General features: G+C 44.8%; 1 protein-coding gene across 4 annotated transcripts in view; it reads right to left on the reverse strand.

Annotated features, from left to right (window-relative positions):
* Positions 1-17,017, reverse strand: part of TMED8 (transmembrane p24 trafficking protein family member 8) — a 58,955-nt gene that overhangs the window by 12,309 nt on the left and 29,629 nt on the right. For 2 of the 4 annotated variants that reach the window (XM_061611864.1, XM_061611862.1), the window contains exons 3-5: positions 8,035-8,158; positions 5,662-5,803; positions 3,159-3,452 (exon numbers count right to left, since the gene is read on the reverse strand). In XM_061611864.1, the coding sequence (XP_061467848.1) occupies positions 3,159-3,452; positions 5,662-5,803; positions 8,035-8,158 (560 nt within the window). Of the gene's footprint in view, positions 1-3,158; positions 3,453-5,661; positions 5,804-8,034; positions 8,161-17,017 lie in introns of all 4 variants that reach the window. The other 2 variants (XM_061611863.1, XM_061611866.1) reach the window with 2 other exon arrangements.

Here is a 17,017-nt window from a genome sequence, read left to right on the forward strand (position 1 = left end):
TTCTGCTTTATGGTTCCTGGGGTTGCTTATGGGAAGGCAACCTATGTCTGGTTCCATTGCTTTATGTTGAACATCCATCTCTCTTAGGAGAGGTGCCCCGCAACCAACTACCTCGTATGTAAGTAGTTAGGTGAGCTAGTTTATTATTTTCTTGTTGTGTGTATGAATTCTCTTGTAAGAACCTAAACCCCTGTTGGGTGAATGGTCTTAAAGGATTACTTGCTGCTATATGATATGTGCACTTATATATTTTAATAAAGCTACTTCTATTTAACCTGGTGTGTTCATTTGAGAGAAGGGGTGGTTCTAAATTCAGTGTTTTGACCCAACCTCAGTCACTCACTACCAAAGAGGGTTAAGAAGTTAAAAGCTTGGATTTTAAGTGTTAAACCAGAGGTGCCTGGCAAGGAGTGTAACTGTGACTCTTGCCTTTTAGGACCTTGGTTTTATATACCTTCTGGGCTCAGAGATCCCCTGGCTCTGAGTGGACCAGTATACAGGGGTGGTGGCAGCCTACCTTCTACCTTGCAGGGTTGTTGTGAGCGTACACAGCCTTGGCAAGGGTGAAGTAATAGCTTTTCGGTTCCAGTCTCATTTCCCTAAGGGTGGGGGTCTGAGCCTGATGCATGTTCCCGGGACCCTGAGGGTCGGGCGGGCATGACAGAGGTAACCCAAGTTTCCTGGATACAAAGGAATTGAGATTGAATATAAAATTCTTTAAACGAACTGTCCATAAGTTTGGCTTGCCAGCCAGCAACATTCCAAGACACCACTCTTATGGGGGGCAGATTCTTGACAATTGGTAGCAGAGGCGGTCAGACAGTACAAGGAGTATCCATCAGCCCATTCACAGGGAAGTCAAAATTTGTAGATCCTTAGTGTGAACTATAGCCTCACACATATGCGCCGGTCTACAAATGTTAGAAATAAATTGCTTCGACATTGGTATCAAAGGCATTGCTGTGCATTTGGATGGTGATCCCAACTCTGAATTCTCTAAAAATCTAACATCAGTCCATGACGGTAAGGAGTGGGTATTCAGATACACTCTTTCACTCGATAAATGGACCTTAGGGGATATGGTCTCAAACTGGGGAACACTTGGATCCTTCTCCAACAGTAATTCAGGGCACAAGGCGCCCACAGATCGTTGGAGTCCCTTCGCCTCTACGTTAGTTTGTGGATCTATTCTTTCTTGTGCAAGGGGCACAGAATGAATCATCCTCTCCTGTAACCAGCCGATTAGATTATAGAGTCTAGAGATAATGTCATATTGAGCATAGTCCGGGAATATAAGAAAATTTGTAAAAAGCTCCTCTTCCTCGTCGGTAAAGAAACTGCAGGCTTCTTCCTTTCTGGATAATTACGTTTGTTGTTAAAATCGTGGACAGGAGGAATTAACTGATTTACACCAGGGCAAACTTTGCCGCTGCCCACTGGGTAATTAGATGGAGCAATCCTATCAGGGGGAGACGCCATAGTGAATGGATCACAATTCCCAACCGACTGTCTCTTAGCCGAGGCATTCATACTATGCTCAGAAGGCACATCTGCTTGTATAAGGTTGACCGGATTCCGAGATGGAAACAAGGGATATGGACCATTTACATTCTGGAAATGCCGTTGAATAATTATCCCATGTAACAGTAAAATATGTTTATTTGCTTGTAAGAAATTTGTGGCTTCCAAATCTCTAAAAGTGATTAGAACCCTAGGATTCTTATAATTGTCCTGAAGATATTCCACTTTAGAGGTATCTGACACCTTTACCTGAGTCAGGTCCATCGACTGTAAGAGGTTAACCACATTTAATTTCCGCTTATAATAGGTGTCACTCAGATTGATCCTTGGGCAGTTGAGTAAAGCTATTTTATTCTGGCTGTATCTTAAGTTCCAGCACTTCTCTTTGCTTAATAAACCAATGGGGTTTGAATCTGGCCATCTTTCTTTTTTATACAGTTGCACCGGCACTTAGGGCTGCAAAGAAGCCAGGGCCACTTCAGAAAGAGGATTCGTAGATGGACCTCCACGCTCACGTGGGGGTTCAACATGGTTGTGTATATCCCTAGATTTTACTTGGGCTTCTAGAAGTTTGAACAATTTACAGTAATTCATTTTCTTGGCCCTCGGAGCCTTGTAATTCTTGATATTTTTAGATTTTTTGTTTGTTTGTAGGCCTTTTAGTATTAGCACGTCGTTTACTTGTCAGAGGTCTCTTGTTGGACTTGGTTTTATGACAGGACATCTGGTCCATGGTGGAGTTACTTGCGGTAATACCGACGCTGTAGTAGTCGATCAATTTTTTAAATCCCTCAGTAAGGATTGTTAATAAACCATTGGACTCCATGATGAAGGTTTTAATACAACAAAGATCCCTCGAAATTATTGCAAACTGAGACTCCATCCAGTGAAAATCACCAGTGCTAGAAGCACGCTGTTCGCCTGTTAAAGAATTCTGAGCTGAGGAATTCTGTGGCATATGACTAGTTGAAACATTTGCTGCCGGCTCAGGCAGAGACAGTAATTGGCCCAACACTTTGCTATGGGTGGTCATGAAAGATGTCAAGTCAGCAGAGGGGAAAGGAGGTGTGGCCAGCAGACAGCAGAGTCACTTCAAAATGCAGCCAGAAAAACCATGCTTGCTGCTTTTGAAGCTGAGTAGTGTGCCCACAGCCTATATTTTATACACATACACACGGTCCTTGGAGGGTTAGCCAGGGTGAATGTGGCCCTTGGGCCAAAAAAGGATAGTCACCCCTAATGTAAAATAAGTAAGTTAACAATGGTTTAAAGGATAACTGGCTTCAGTGGAATTGTCACTGACCTACAATTTTGTTTTGTTTTTTAATCCTGGTGTTGATTTTAGATTAAGTTGGTATTAAAGATACATTTTAATGTTTTACTTTATGAGCCACCACATCCATAATGGATATGGCAGGATATACCTATCAACCTATATAAATTAAATTTGATGAAAGATGTGTGAAGGGAAAAGCAGGATAAAAGGACTAAGTAGTTTTAGTGACTTCATTTGGGGCTTCAAAAATACAGAAACCCATGAAGTGTGAATAATATGAATGGACAGAAACTACATAAAAATGTATAGTCATGCAGATACCAAGGCAACAGTCATGAGTCTTGTCCAGTTCAGCACTGACCTTCAAACTCTTCCTCTTCATCTTCTTCATCACTTGATTCACTGACTTGCACAGTAATGGCAGTGCTAGTAACAGGAGTCCAATCGAAATAGACCCCAAAGCCAATGTCATAATCTTCCGTGGCAAACTCCCAGCAGACACGCTTTCCATCAGGGTGGGTTGGCACCCGGACTGTTAACACCTCACCCCTTTTCACTACCATTTGGGCATTCTTCTCCTTTGCCATCTTTGTTTTGAACTCCCTTATCTTGGCGCTTGTCCAAGTAGTGGGTGGAATCAGGGGTGGTGGCCGAGCTGAAAGAAACAAGGATGACTTTACTGGCTCCTGATTAAAAGGTGGTATATTCCTTAACTGGACTGTACATTTTAAATTGGTGGTTCTCAACTTTTTTTCACCCCTGGATCACTTGAAAATTGCTGAGGACCTTGGTAGACTACTTGATGCTTTTTTCCTGCTTGTTGTAGGAATTGTAATGTGCTGTGCTAGATGCTGAATGATTTTTAATTGCATTATTATTGCTTCTTTTATTTCTTTTACTGTATGTTACTGGGTTACAATCTGAATTCCACAGAGTTCTATAGAATTCAAATTGCAAGTGTTCTTCACATACATACTGCAGATCACCTGAATGAAGCTGCTAGTCCTTGGACCACTGCTAGTCCGTGGACCAGTTTAGGAACCCCTGTTCTAAATCATAGGGTTGTATCCAATGCTGTCTGTGAATAAGTGGAATGGATTTTACTTGTGCAATGAGACTTTACCTTCCTGTCATCTCCCAATCACCCTCAAGATCTGATCTGAAGAGTTAAGGGATCCCCCAGAGCAGATTTAGAGGGTAAATTGTGGGCTACAGAGGAGAGGAAAGGGAAGTCTCATTGTGCAAATGGAAGCCTACTCACACAATGTTAGTTTCTGCCCATAATGCTGCAATCTTTCAAAAGGGGGCAATAATAGTTTCCTTCTGCCCTTATACTATCAATTATCAAGTTATCAGACTTGAGAATAACAGTTTTTGTTCCTCTTCATCTCATCCCAACTTTTCCTTGGGAAAACTGACACTACTTTTTAAATTTGGATGACTAAAACCACACACTTAAACCACTGTGCAATAGCTTTAACCACACACCCAGACTAGAGCTTAGTACACACTTAGCTTCTGACAGTAACGCTTCTCACCGGGGATGGGCGACAATATATTAAATTGTCACCACAAGGTGGATTGAGTATATTTGCTATGGTGGAAGGATTGTTTTAAGTGAATTTCTATTCTGCGGGGACCTCCCCCCCAGGGCCGGATTATCCATTAGGCTTAGTAGGCTGAAGCCTAGGGGCCCGGAGCTCTTGGGGGCCCATGAGGAAGCAGGACAGGAGCCGCGGATCGCGGGACAAGAGCTTCCGAACCACCTGCCATCCCTCCGCTTCACTTACATTTTTCTCCGCTGTTTTTTGTGGTTTGCCATCAATCAAGATGGCGGCCGAGGTTTCCCTAAGGGGCTGAAGCCTCTGCTGCCATCTTGGTTGATGGCACACATGCGTGCTACATGCGCGCATTGCTGCCATCAACCAAGATGGCGGCAGAGGCTTCAGCCCCTTAGGGAAACTTCGGCCGCCGTCTTGATTGATGGCAAACCTGCACGCGCAGTGTGCGCAGCCGCAAAAGAAGCGGAAAGGTAGGTGAAGCAGGGGGGATGGGATGGGACAAAATAACATACAAGTCTATTAATAAAACTATATATACCATCAGTCCATTACCATTGTAAGGGGTTTGAGAAAAATATTGCCTAAGAGGAGAAGGGGGGCTCAAACACCAATCAGCCTAGGGGCCCTCCTCAGCTTAATCTGGCCCTGCTCCCCCCCCCGAGAAATATAGCTTTGAGAGCCTTGCTCCAGAGCTAAATAAACAAAGACAATATTTCAGATCTGTTGGCATCTCCATTCCACTGCTTCTCTTCCAATTCTATCATGGTACTCTAACCATGTAATTTACACTAAGCACAATACCACAGTATAGCTTGAGAACGCATAAAATATAAAGAAGAATCAAAAAGTGGCCAACAGAGGATAGGAATTGCTCTTCAACAGGACTCAAATGCCACTAGATAAATACTTTATTTATTTATTTGATTTATATCCCACCCTTCCTCCCAGTAGGAGCCTAAATTAAACAAAAGACGATAGCTACAAAAAAGAAAACTAAACTAAAAACTAAACAGCAAACAGTCTAATCTCCCAGTATTGCTACAAGACTCTGAAATGGACTGCCTTCAAGTCGATTCTGACTTATGGCGACCCTATGAATAGGGTTTTCATGGTAAGTGGTATTCAGAGGTGGTTTACCATTGCCTTCCTCCAAGGCTAAGAGGCAGTGACTGGCCCAAGGTCACCCAGTAAGCTTTACCATACCCTATTTGACATAAGAGTACCAATATTACAAATGCTTCTTGCCCAGAAATCTGGGTAATATTCAATACTCTGAGATAGAGATACAGTCTTAAACCTTACCTTTCTTCTGCTCACCCAGTAAGTCTGTAGTTTCCAGCTCTGCTGAAAGGACATCCACTGCGCCTGTGTATTCAGACTGTATCATGACTATATCACCTGGTCCTTGTGGGACACGATACTTTGTCATCAGCACTACAGCCTCCTATGCAGAGGACACAAGCTTCCTTAGAATCACACCACACTTGCATCTAGCTGCTCTTTCTATATTTCTTTAATTAATGCATTTAACTTTTTGATTACATTTTATTTGAAATACACCATTTCTAGATCACATACTAACAGCCAGGGACATTTCTAAAGGGTAGGAACTAGATAACCAGGAAGCTGTGCATGCACCTCTAAAATCTGAGTCACTAGGACAGGACACACATACTGTATCTACATACTTCCACTAGTTGTGATGCCCACCCTCTTCTCCCACCTGTGGTTGGGCAAAGTAGCAACTTGGTGATCAGAGTATATAAGTGAGAAGTTGGGCAAGGGACCAGTGCCAACACTAGGAAGCAGGTACACAGGTTGTTAGGGTGTATATTGACATCTTCCCCAGGTTAAAATCTGATATTACTAGTAAAAACTGTCAAAATTGCCCTGACCTCAGCCTTGGAGCTCTGGAATAGAAGTTAGGTTAGTCATTTAGAAATTCTCCTGTAATGAAATCATCTCAAAGTGCATTCATTGCAATAATTAGGACAATACAACCTTGCCATTAAAAGACATCTATTTTACTTCATTTAAGAAACCCTGAAGCACAGCCCAGACGTTTGCCTCTGAAGTCTCAGAGCCTTCCTGCTGGAAAAAAAGCAGGAAACTATAGAAGAACTTGATATTTTTTTCCCTCTTAAGTTTAATTTTCAATTCCAATCATACCTTTTACAGAGATTCAAAAGCAACCAAATTCACTTTCGAAGTATCGATTCTACATCACAGATGCTCAGCAACAGATAGAAAGAACTCTAGCAGAATTATATTTTTTATTTATTTATCTTCATAAAGGTACATACATCTTTATTCTCTCAATTCAAAGAATTTATATACAGCCAATACTGTATCATGAGATACTCTTTGCAACTTTGTTATATGGTCTAACACTCAAACCTTCTACTCCCAGAGCTCAGTTAAGAGGACTGAAATTTATGGAGGCCCACCAGACACAAAATGGTAGTGCAACTGTAATCCTTTCCATTTCTAGTTTATTTTTTTAAAAATCAACCTCTCTTTTTGCAGTTTCCTTCAGCACCTACTCGAAACACTTTTTCCCCTCAGAGGAAGGAAACTCTCTTCTCCCGCCCCCCCCTCCCCAGCTCCCAGTCACCTTTACTCAGCTGGTTCAACAAAAGGGTTACGGCATGGCCTGTGGGCAAGGCAGGTGAATGAGGTGGCACTGGGCAAGATGTGGAGTGAGGCCCAATAATGATTCCTAGTTCACCATTTCAGAACCATTAGCTTCTCCCTCTTATGTTCCAAAGCCACAGAGATGTCTTCTCAAGGTTCTTCCTCATCCCCGGCTTTTTTAAAATTTAAAAGATTTTGCAGACCCCAGCAAAGTCAAAATGCTCCCATGTCTGTTTATTAGGAATGGGAGAGAATTTTACTGAATTTGGATTGAGCATTGGAGTTTTCAATGGTCCACATATTCACCATCTTTGCAGAGCCATCATGTTCGGTCTGAACTTCAGCAACTTTCCCCCAACACCGGATTTCCCCCCCTCAAATATATTTTTATTTTACTCACAGCACAGCAGTACAGATTTCTCTCTGTGTGTGTGTGCCACCCCCCTCCATTCAAATAATCCAAGCTCCAAGCAGAAGAAAGCAAGGCACATCTTGGCCATGTTAAGAACTCAGAGGTTGCTGAGGAGAAGGTTAGGAGCACTGAAAGCTGCTTTTCTCCTTTCCTTTCCAAAAGGAAAACAGCCAGTCTCTGCTAACATGAAAACTGACTAGCCTCAGTCATAGCAGAGGAGGAGGCAGAAAAAGCCATGTTCCTTTCAAATAATTTAAAAAGAAAATAGTGATAGCAATATCAATATTTGTGGGGATGGAAAAAAACTGGATCTGTAAAAGCAGCAGATAGCAGACAAAGAACAAACTCTAATTGATACTGTCTGTAAAGTCGACTGAATACTTTTGAAGTGGCACCAGCCAATGGATGCCATTCCTACTGGTAATACACAAATGTGATGAAGTTGAAAAAAAATCTAAGAAATACAAAGAATAGTCCAATACGCTTAACAGGAAGTTCACATGTATTATGAACAGCATCACAAATAAACATAACAATGCATATTGTCCCTGTGCAGCAAAGATGAGTGCACTCAGAAACAAAGAACTGCAACAATAGTGTGTACACAGCCCAGGAGACAAGTCCCCCACCTCTTTTTGGTGCTGGTCAGTTAGGATCTCTTCCTTTCCTTCTACATCTTGCTCTTCCAGACTATCATCAGCAGTTCCAGAATCTTTTGTAGCCTCTGCATTCACAGGTGATCCATTTTGTAGCCTCTCAAAGAAAAACAGCAGATTAATTCAGGATGTTTTAAGAGCATGATGCAACAAGCTTAAATGAATCTCCAATCAAATAGAAAAATATTTAGGGAACAATAATAGGACTTGAGATGCTAAAGAAACAGGATTTCTTTTGCACATGTATTTCTGACACATCCAGGTAAAGTTGTCTCTGCTGAACCAAAGCTAATGTGAATAATTCTACTGCGTTGTACTCCCTTAGGTAGCAGAAATACACTCCAGCTGAGCCCATCCAACTATCTCTTCATAGCTGTGTTACTTTGTAAACACTAGCTGTAGCAAATCATACCCTGCACTCAGGCTGATTTAGCCATGATAAATTAATTTGCCCAGACAGAAAAAGTACACTAGAGAAATCTGACAATTTTATTCAAAGATCTCCATGCCTATAAATGCAGTTTTCACCAATAACATTTTAAAAAAGATTTTAAGTTTAATGAAATACGTTTTACAGGAAACAGTATAGGGCTTAGCTCATATTTTATAAACAAATCTTCAGGGCTGATTACAGCAGTAAGTTCCTGTCCATGACAACCTCTCACAAAACAGACTATTGCACTGAGCTTCATACAAACTATGAAGCTATCTTACATTGGTGAGACCATTGGTCCATCTAGTTCAATGCTGTCTACTCTGATTGTACTGAAAGATCATCTTACCCCTTATATACCCAGTCGATCACTACTCTCTGCAGGTGAGGGCCTCCTGCAGATACCATCTTATCAGGAGGTCCATTCTGCACAACATAGGAAGCAGACCTTTAGTGTAGTGGCACCTACCCTTTGGAATTCCCTCCCCTTTAATGATAGACAGGCGCCATCTGTTATCTTTTTGGTGCCTACTGAAGACCTTCCTCTTTCAGCTGCCTTGGGTTTCTATCATGAAAAGAAAGGTGGGGTATACATTTTTATAAATAAATAAACAAGCCTTTTAAGTAGAGACCTTATCCCAGTCTGTGTTGGAATTGCTTTTAAGATGTTTTTAAAGCTTTTTTTAAAAATATGTTTTTAAAGGTATTTTGTTGTAATATATTTTAAAGTCTGTTTTTATGAAGTTTTAAAGTGTTTTTAGTGCTTTTGTTTGCCGCCCTGGGCTCCTACTGGGAGGAAGGCCAGGATATAATATAGTAATAAATAAAATAAATAAAACTGATAGCAGCTCCCCAAAAGTGCAGGCAGCTGTCTTTACCAGGCTTGCTTTGCAGGATTCTTTAAAGTGGAAATGACAGGGACATTTGATCTGTCTATGACATCTCCCCTTCACAGTATGACAAAATCATTTATCAAGATTTGGCAGGAGGGGTGTTGCATTAAAAACAACCAATGTCTAAAGCCAGCTCCTTCTTCCACCCTCCCAAATCCTCTACTGTAGAAGTGTGGTCCTGAGGGTTATGTTCTGGCCTGCATATTTGGTGCCATCATGTAACATTCACATATATTGGAGGATCACAAAGGCCCTACTACAGCATAAAAGGAAGTGCTTATACGCCATGTTTGTCATTGGTATTGTGCAGACCTTTTTCTAGATTGGACTACCATCCAGCAACTTGCTGTGCTTACACTGACAACATCTGGCTATGTGTAGCTAACAAGTGACTCAAGCTATACTGGGGGGGGGGGGCATCGGGCTCCCGGTAGGGATTTGGAGTCTCCTCTAAGGTTAGCAAAGACCGGTGGAACACAGGGTGTATCCTCATGGAAGAGGGCAAGCGGAGCCAGAATGCTACAGGGTTGATCTGGGCTTCCACTTCGAATGGTCCCACCCTCCTACCTTCCAGTTTATGGCAAGGCACCCTCACAGGCAGATAAAGACTCTTTATAAAGATAAAGACTTCAAGTGCTATACCCTATTCCCCCACCTGTATTTCAGGGCCAGGCTGCTGGTGTTGGTCGCCTACTCTCTTGTAAGCGGCCTTAGCTCTTGCCAGCTGCTCTTGTAACAACTGTTGCATTGTCTGTAACTCTTGGACAAACTCTGCCACCACAGGTGCTGCCAGTGTGGAGTTAGGAGTGGGGAAGGTTCAAGGGTGGTAGACAAAGTTGGTGAAAAAGGGAGTTTGCTGGGTAGGGGCATGAACCGAGTTATTGTAGGCAAACTCAGCCAGGGGCAATAAAGATACCCAATTGTCCTGCTGGTAGTTGACATAGCAGCACAGGTACTGCTCCAGAGTGGCATTAACTTTCTCAGTTTGCCCATCCATCTGGGGATGGTGTGAAGACGACAGCCTTAGTTCAATCTGTACAAGCAGCCATAAGGAGTGCCAGAACTGGGCCATGAACTGGGGCCCCCAATCTGAGACAAGGCGGGTTAGGAGCCCATGTAGCTGGAACACATGCTGGATAAACAACTGTGCCATCTCTCCGGCTGTTGGTATGCCGGCACATGGAATGAAATAGGTCATATTGCTGGTCATAACCACCAGGATAGTAATTTTCCTTGGGAGAGAGGTAAATCCATGATGCAGGGTGACCATCTGCCAAGGCCCCTCAGGGAGTGGCTCCAACAACCTGGCCAGGCGCCCTGAGGTGTGCTTGACTCTCAGGCAAGTACAGCAGGAGTGGAAGTATTTCTCGACGTCATGCTTCATTCGTGGCCACCTGAAGTCACGTGCAACAGACTGCAAGGTTTTGAACACCCAAAAATGGCCCGCTATCGGAATGTTGTGGCCTTGCTGTAGGACTTTGGCTCGAAGCTCCCCAGGAGCCATGTAAAGGGCTTTGAAATGATAGAACAACCCTCATCTCTGGGTGAAGCCCAGGGTGTGGTCTTGTAGGAACTGCTGTAGCTCTTGTACTTGGGCTTGGGTGTATGGGTCTTGTTCCACAGCTGTACACAATTCTTCAACCCATGGACTGGGGCAGGCCACCAACACCATTTTGTCTAGGGGAATGATGTGGCCCAAAGAGGGTTCAGGCTGGGTTTCTTGATATTCTGGCTTGCGGGACAGTGAATCGGCCCTGCGGTTTTGCATCTGGGGAATGTAGCTGATGTGGAAGTGAAACCTCATGAAGAACTGAGCCCAGCGCAATTGTTGGTTCAACTTCCAGTCTCTTTGTAGGCTCTCGAGGTTCCAATGATCAGTGCAGACTACCACTTCATACTGGGCTCCCTGCAGGAGGTGTTGCCAGGTCTCGAACATGTCTTGAATGGTGAGCAGCTTCTTCTCCCACAAGGCGTAGTTTTACTCCAAGCTAGATAGCTTTCAGAAGAAGTAGGCACAGGGAAGCAACTCCTCTCCCTTTTCAGTGGGTTGTAACAGCACCGCTCCTATGGCTACGTCCAAGGCATCTGATTCCACCACGAATGGTTGGTGAGGGTCAGCATGTTGCAGTACAAGTTCCGAGGAGAAAAAACCTTCAGTTGCTCAAAAGCCTGTTGGGCATCTTCAGTTTAGCAAAAGGGACAAGTCCCTTTTAAACAGTCTGTTGTGGGGCTGTCTTGTTGGAGAAGGCGGCAATGAAGTATCTGTAGTAGTTGGCAAATCCCAAGAACCGCTATGGTCTTTCTTGGTTTGGGGGGGGTGCTAAGAAAGCATGGAACACACCTTTCCAGGGTCCATCTCTATTCCCATGGGGGTAATAAGGTATCCCAGAAAGTCCAGGGTGATCAGGTCAAAGCCACATTTCTCCAGTTTGGCATACAGGTGATGCAATCTCTGCAACACTGCTCTCGCACGAGCCTCATGCTGTTCTGGGGAGCCTGAGTAGATAAGGATGTCATCTAAATAGACTACAGTAGAGCCTCGCTTCTCGGCGCCCTGCTTTTCGGCATTCCGCTAATACGGTGCCAACGGGGCGATCAGCTGGAGGAGGGCTGGAGCTCCCCACGTTCCAGCTGATCTTGCTGGAGGAGGGGAAGATCAGCTGCAGTGTGCTCCAGCTGATCTTCTCCTCCTCTGGCGCGATCAGCAGGTTAAGTTCCAGACCCCTGCGCTACAGCTGATCCGCTTTTCGGTGGTTTTCACTTTTCGGTGGGGGTCTGGAACCTAACCTGCCATATGAGTGGGCCCCTACTGTGTCATGAAATGATCTCAGTAGTTCCAAAAGATGTCATTCATGAAATTTTGGAAGTCATCTGGAGCATCTGATAGACCAAATGGCATGACCAGATACTCAAAGAGGCCATACTGGGTCTAAAAGGCAGTTTGCCACTCATCCTCTTTCCTGATATGGACCAGGTTGTGAGGGCTGAGTAAAACCCTGCTGAAGGTTAACATCCAAAAAGTCCTGTAATGCAACCAGCTCTGGCTCTGACAAGGAGTATATGCATCTACAGGGAACTAGGGCCCCTGGGAGCAAGTCTATGGCACAGTCATACAGCCTATGGGGGGGGCTGGTCCACCTCCTTGTTCTCAAAGATGTCTCAATAGTCCAGGTATTTGGCAGGCAGCACAACCCCCTCAGACAGGGGCAGGGTGGCTTCTGCCGCAGGGGCCTCAGTAACCTGGCAGTGTTGTTGGCAATAGTCTGACTATAACATCACAGTGGCCTTCCCCCACAAAATAAGGGTGTCATGTTGTGCCAACCAGGTCATCCTGAGCACCACTGGGAAACGGGGCAGGGTGGCAAGGTAAAAGGCCAGCTGCTCTACACGCCGTGGTAGCTCCACCCACAAGCCCACAGTTGCCTGGGCAACCACCCGAGACGTCAGGGGCCACCCATCTATGGTTTCCACAAAAAGGGGGGCCTTGAGCTTGGTGACTAGCATCTCATGGTGTTTAGCAATGTCCAAGTCCATAAAGTTACTGGATGCCCCCAAATCAGCCATGGCATATATGTGGATCTTTTGGCTCAAGGGCAACCATAGACAGATGGGGAGATGCAGCGCTGACTTTGGCAGAATAGGTCCATCTTGAGGTCCCTGGCTTACAGTTGATCCCAGCTCATGGACCTCTATGACAGCTGGGATTTGAAGTTTTCCTGCACTGGGGCCTTCTCCAACTTCCCACAGCAAAGACACAACCCCTCTCTGTGCCGCTTCTCTTCCTCCGCCTCCATCAGGTGTGGCCACGCCCCCTCATCTGCATGGGCACCACCCCGAAGGGGGTTGAGGTTCCCACACTGGGGGAGAGGTGTGTGAGGGGGAGAGATATGGGAGGTAGGGTTCGGGCTGCCTCGGCCTTGTGCTCCAAGCAATGACCTTCAAGTCTGCGGTCAATCTGCATGCACAGCTGGACGAGCTCCAAGGTGATGTCTGGTTGCGGGGTGCGCACCAATTCATCAAGGATCTCGCTGCTGAGGCCATTATGGTATAGGTACATCAAGGTGGACTTGTTAAAAACCATCTCTTGGGCCAGGATACAAAAGGTGTTAGTGTAGGTCCTGACAATTTTTTCCCTGCCGCAGGGTTCCAATTGGAGGGACACAGTGGCCTTCTGCTGGGGGTCTTGAAAGATCTCTACCATGGCTTCAACGAAGTTATCGTACTGCGTCACCACAGGGCCGTTCTGGAGCAACAGAGGTATTGCCCACTGGGCAGCCTCTCCTTCCAGGAGGCTGATGACAAAGGCCACTTTCAAGGAGTCATTAGGGAAATCCGACTGCTGCACCCGAATGTAGAGCTTGCACTGGACAATGAATGTGGCGAACTGCTCCAGCTTCCCACTGTAACGGAGGGGCAGACTCACGGGCGTCTTGACATGAGGCACTGGCATGGGCGGGATGGGGCCCAGTCCCTGCTGCACGGCGGTCGCTTGAGCCCCCAGCTGGGTCACTTGGAGGCGCAAGGTCTGATTCTCCAACTGAAGGGACTGGGTCTCAAATCAGAGATTCTGTAGCTCAGTTAACACAGACTCAAAGGCTCTCTGGTAGTCCTCCCCTGTTCCACCACTTGCTTCCATCCTCTCTGTCATGGGGGCGCCAGTTGGAGGAGGTGGTGGCTGAGTCAAACTGTCCTGCCCAAACTCGAAGAACTCAGACTCAGACACAGCTGTAGCTTTTTCTTTTATTGAAGAGAAAGTTTCAGTTCAGTGCACTTCATGAATCTACCTCCAACTTATTCAGAACTCAGCATCCCTCTCTAACTACGCACAACTTGGCAGCAATAACACATTGACTCAGCAACTAACCCTTCTCCCTTGCCCAGCTTAAGTAGTACTGGGTGGGCTCTCTGCTTGTGTGTACCCTGAGTACTGTTGGGCACATGCGTGTAAGCGCAGACTTCTCCTTAGCTGGATTGTTGAATCTCCCACCGCATTTGCTTCCTGGACCAGGGCGAAGGCAGGGCCTCGGTCTCAGTCCCGTCCTCTCTCTCTATATATATGAGGAGTGGGTTGTCTGGCGGCGGCGGCAGCGCGGACACTGGGAGTGGAGCCTTGTCAGGCAGAGGAGTGACCGGTGGGTCTGGTGGTCTCTCCAGGGGGGTGTCTGGGACTGCTGGAGATGACCCGTCAACGTCCAGAGCAGGGATCACTTTGTTGTCCCTCCCCTCATTTGGTCCTTCTGACTGGGACATCCCACTCCAAGTCCTCTTCGCCCCCTCCTGCTCACCAGTCCACCCCCTGCTAGCATGGCTCATGACAGTATCTCTTTCTTCACAACTATCTACACCATCTAAATTAGAAGTGATAACAAGAAAGTGCACACATTTTATTCAACTGTGCACTTTTCTGTAAAGCCTGTAAGCCGTCAAGAATTCACTGAAAGGCTTCTTAAGGCTCCATGCTGGCTGCCCATGAGTTACTGAGCCTGAATCAAGGACTTGCTATTAGCATATAAAGCCCTAAACAACCTGTGACTTAGGTACCTAAAAGAACATTTCTCCCTGTATTGTCTACCATGTGCCTTGAGGCCAGCCAGCCAGGACCTGCTCATGGTTCCACCCGCAAGAGATGCAGGAGGGTGGTGACATGGAACAGGGCATTTTCCATAGTAATTCCCCCTCTCTCCCTGGGGAAATGCGGTCAGGCCCCACAGTGGATTGTTTCAAGAAACAAGTAAACACTTTATTTCTCTAGGCATTTGATTGAAGAGTTTTACTGATCCACTACTCTGTAGCTTTTGGAATTTTATTGGTATTTTATAGTGGTTCTATTTATTTCTTTTTTGTATGCATGTACGCATACATTTGTTTTTTATAAGCCACCTTGAGCTCCATATTGGAGGATAGACAAATTAATAAATAGATAATAAAAATAATCTTTAGAAATAATCTAATTATAGTGTATGATCTAGAAGAAAGGAAAGGGTCACACCAACAGAGAAATCTATTGAAGTGGGCTCTAGTCCACAAAAGCTCATGCTATAATAAAATTTGTTTGTCTTTAAGATGTCACAAGTCTCTTGATTGCTTAAATTAATCCATGACCAACAGTAAGAAGTACAAGTGCAACTAACCAGATTTTGTTGTTGTTGTAATGCACCTTCAAGTCAATTACAACTTATGGCAACCCTATGAATCAGCAATCTCCAATAACATCTGTCACGAACCACCCTGTTCAGACCTTGTAAGTTCAGGTCTGTGGCTTCCTTTATGGAATCAATCCATCTCTTGTTCGGCCTTCCTCATTTTCTACTCCCTTGTTCTTCCCAGCATTATTGTCTTCTCTAGTGAATCATGGCTTCTCATTATGTGTCCAAAGTATGATAACTTCAGTTTCATCATTTAAGCTTCTATTTATTTATTTATTTATTCGACTTATTAGTCGCTTATCTGGCTGAATTGTCAGCCACTCTAAGCGACGTACAAAGCAGAACATGCAAACATCAAAACATTAAGAGACTAACAATAAAAACTAACAATAACGGAAAAGCGAAAAAAACAGGAACAGCAAACCAAAAACATTCATCTTCCTGGTAAAGGACAGTCCCCAAACAAATGTCACTAAGAGCAGGGGTGGGGGGCAAGGCAGGTGGAAATGTTTGCCCCTTGATGGTCCCAGCACAGTCTCATCCCTGCAGCAGCATGACTCAGCCTGCAGCTCCTCCTGATAAGGCCCAGGCAGAGGTGTGGGGCAAGGCAGGTGGAAATGCTTGCCCCTTGATGGTCCCAGCACAGTCTCATCCCTGCAGCAGCATGACTCAGCCTGCAGCTCCTCCTGATAAGGCCCAGGCAGAGGGGTGGGGCAAGGCAGGTGGAAATGCTTGCTCCTTGATGGTCCCAGCACAATCTCATCCCTGCAGTGATAGTAATGGCTTAATTTGTTCTAACACCCAATTATTTGTCTTTTTCGCAGTCCATGGTATGCGCAAAGATCTCCTCCAACATCACATTTCAAATAAGCTGATATTTCACTTATCCACTTTTTTCACTGTCCAACTTTCACATCCATACATAGAGATCGGAAATACCACGGTCTGAATGATCCTTACTTTGGTGTTCAGTGATACATCTTTGCGTTTGAGGACTTTTTCTAGTTCTCTAATAGCTGCCCTACCCAGTCCTAGCCTTCTTCTGATTTCTTGACTATTGTCTCCATTTTGGTTAATGACTGTGCCACGGTACTGATAATCCTTGACAAGTTCAGTGTCCTCGTTGTCAGCTTTAAAGTTACATAAATCTTCTGTTGTCATTACTTTAGTCTTCTTGACGTTCAGCTGTAGTCCTGCTTTTGTGCTTTCCTCTTGAACTTCCATCCGCATTCATTTCAAATCATTACTGGTTTCTGCTAGTAGTATGGTATTGTCTGCATATCTTGAATTATTGATGTTTCTCCCTTCAGTTTTCACACCTCCTTCATCTTGGTCCAATCCTGCTTTCCATATGATATGTTCTGCGTACAGATTAAACAAATAGGGTGATAAAATACAACCCTGTCTCACACCCTTTCCGATGGGGAACCAATCGGTTTCTTCATATTCTGTCCTTACAGTAGCCTCTTGTCCAGAGTATAGGT

The sequence above is a fragment of the Rhineura floridana genome, chromosome 2 (assembly GCF_030035675.1).
Source record: "Rhineura floridana isolate rRhiFlo1 chromosome 2, rRhiFlo1.hap2, whole genome shotgun sequence".
Lineage (NCBI taxonomy): Eukaryota > Metazoa > Chordata > Lepidosauria > Squamata > Rhineuridae > Rhineura > Rhineura floridana.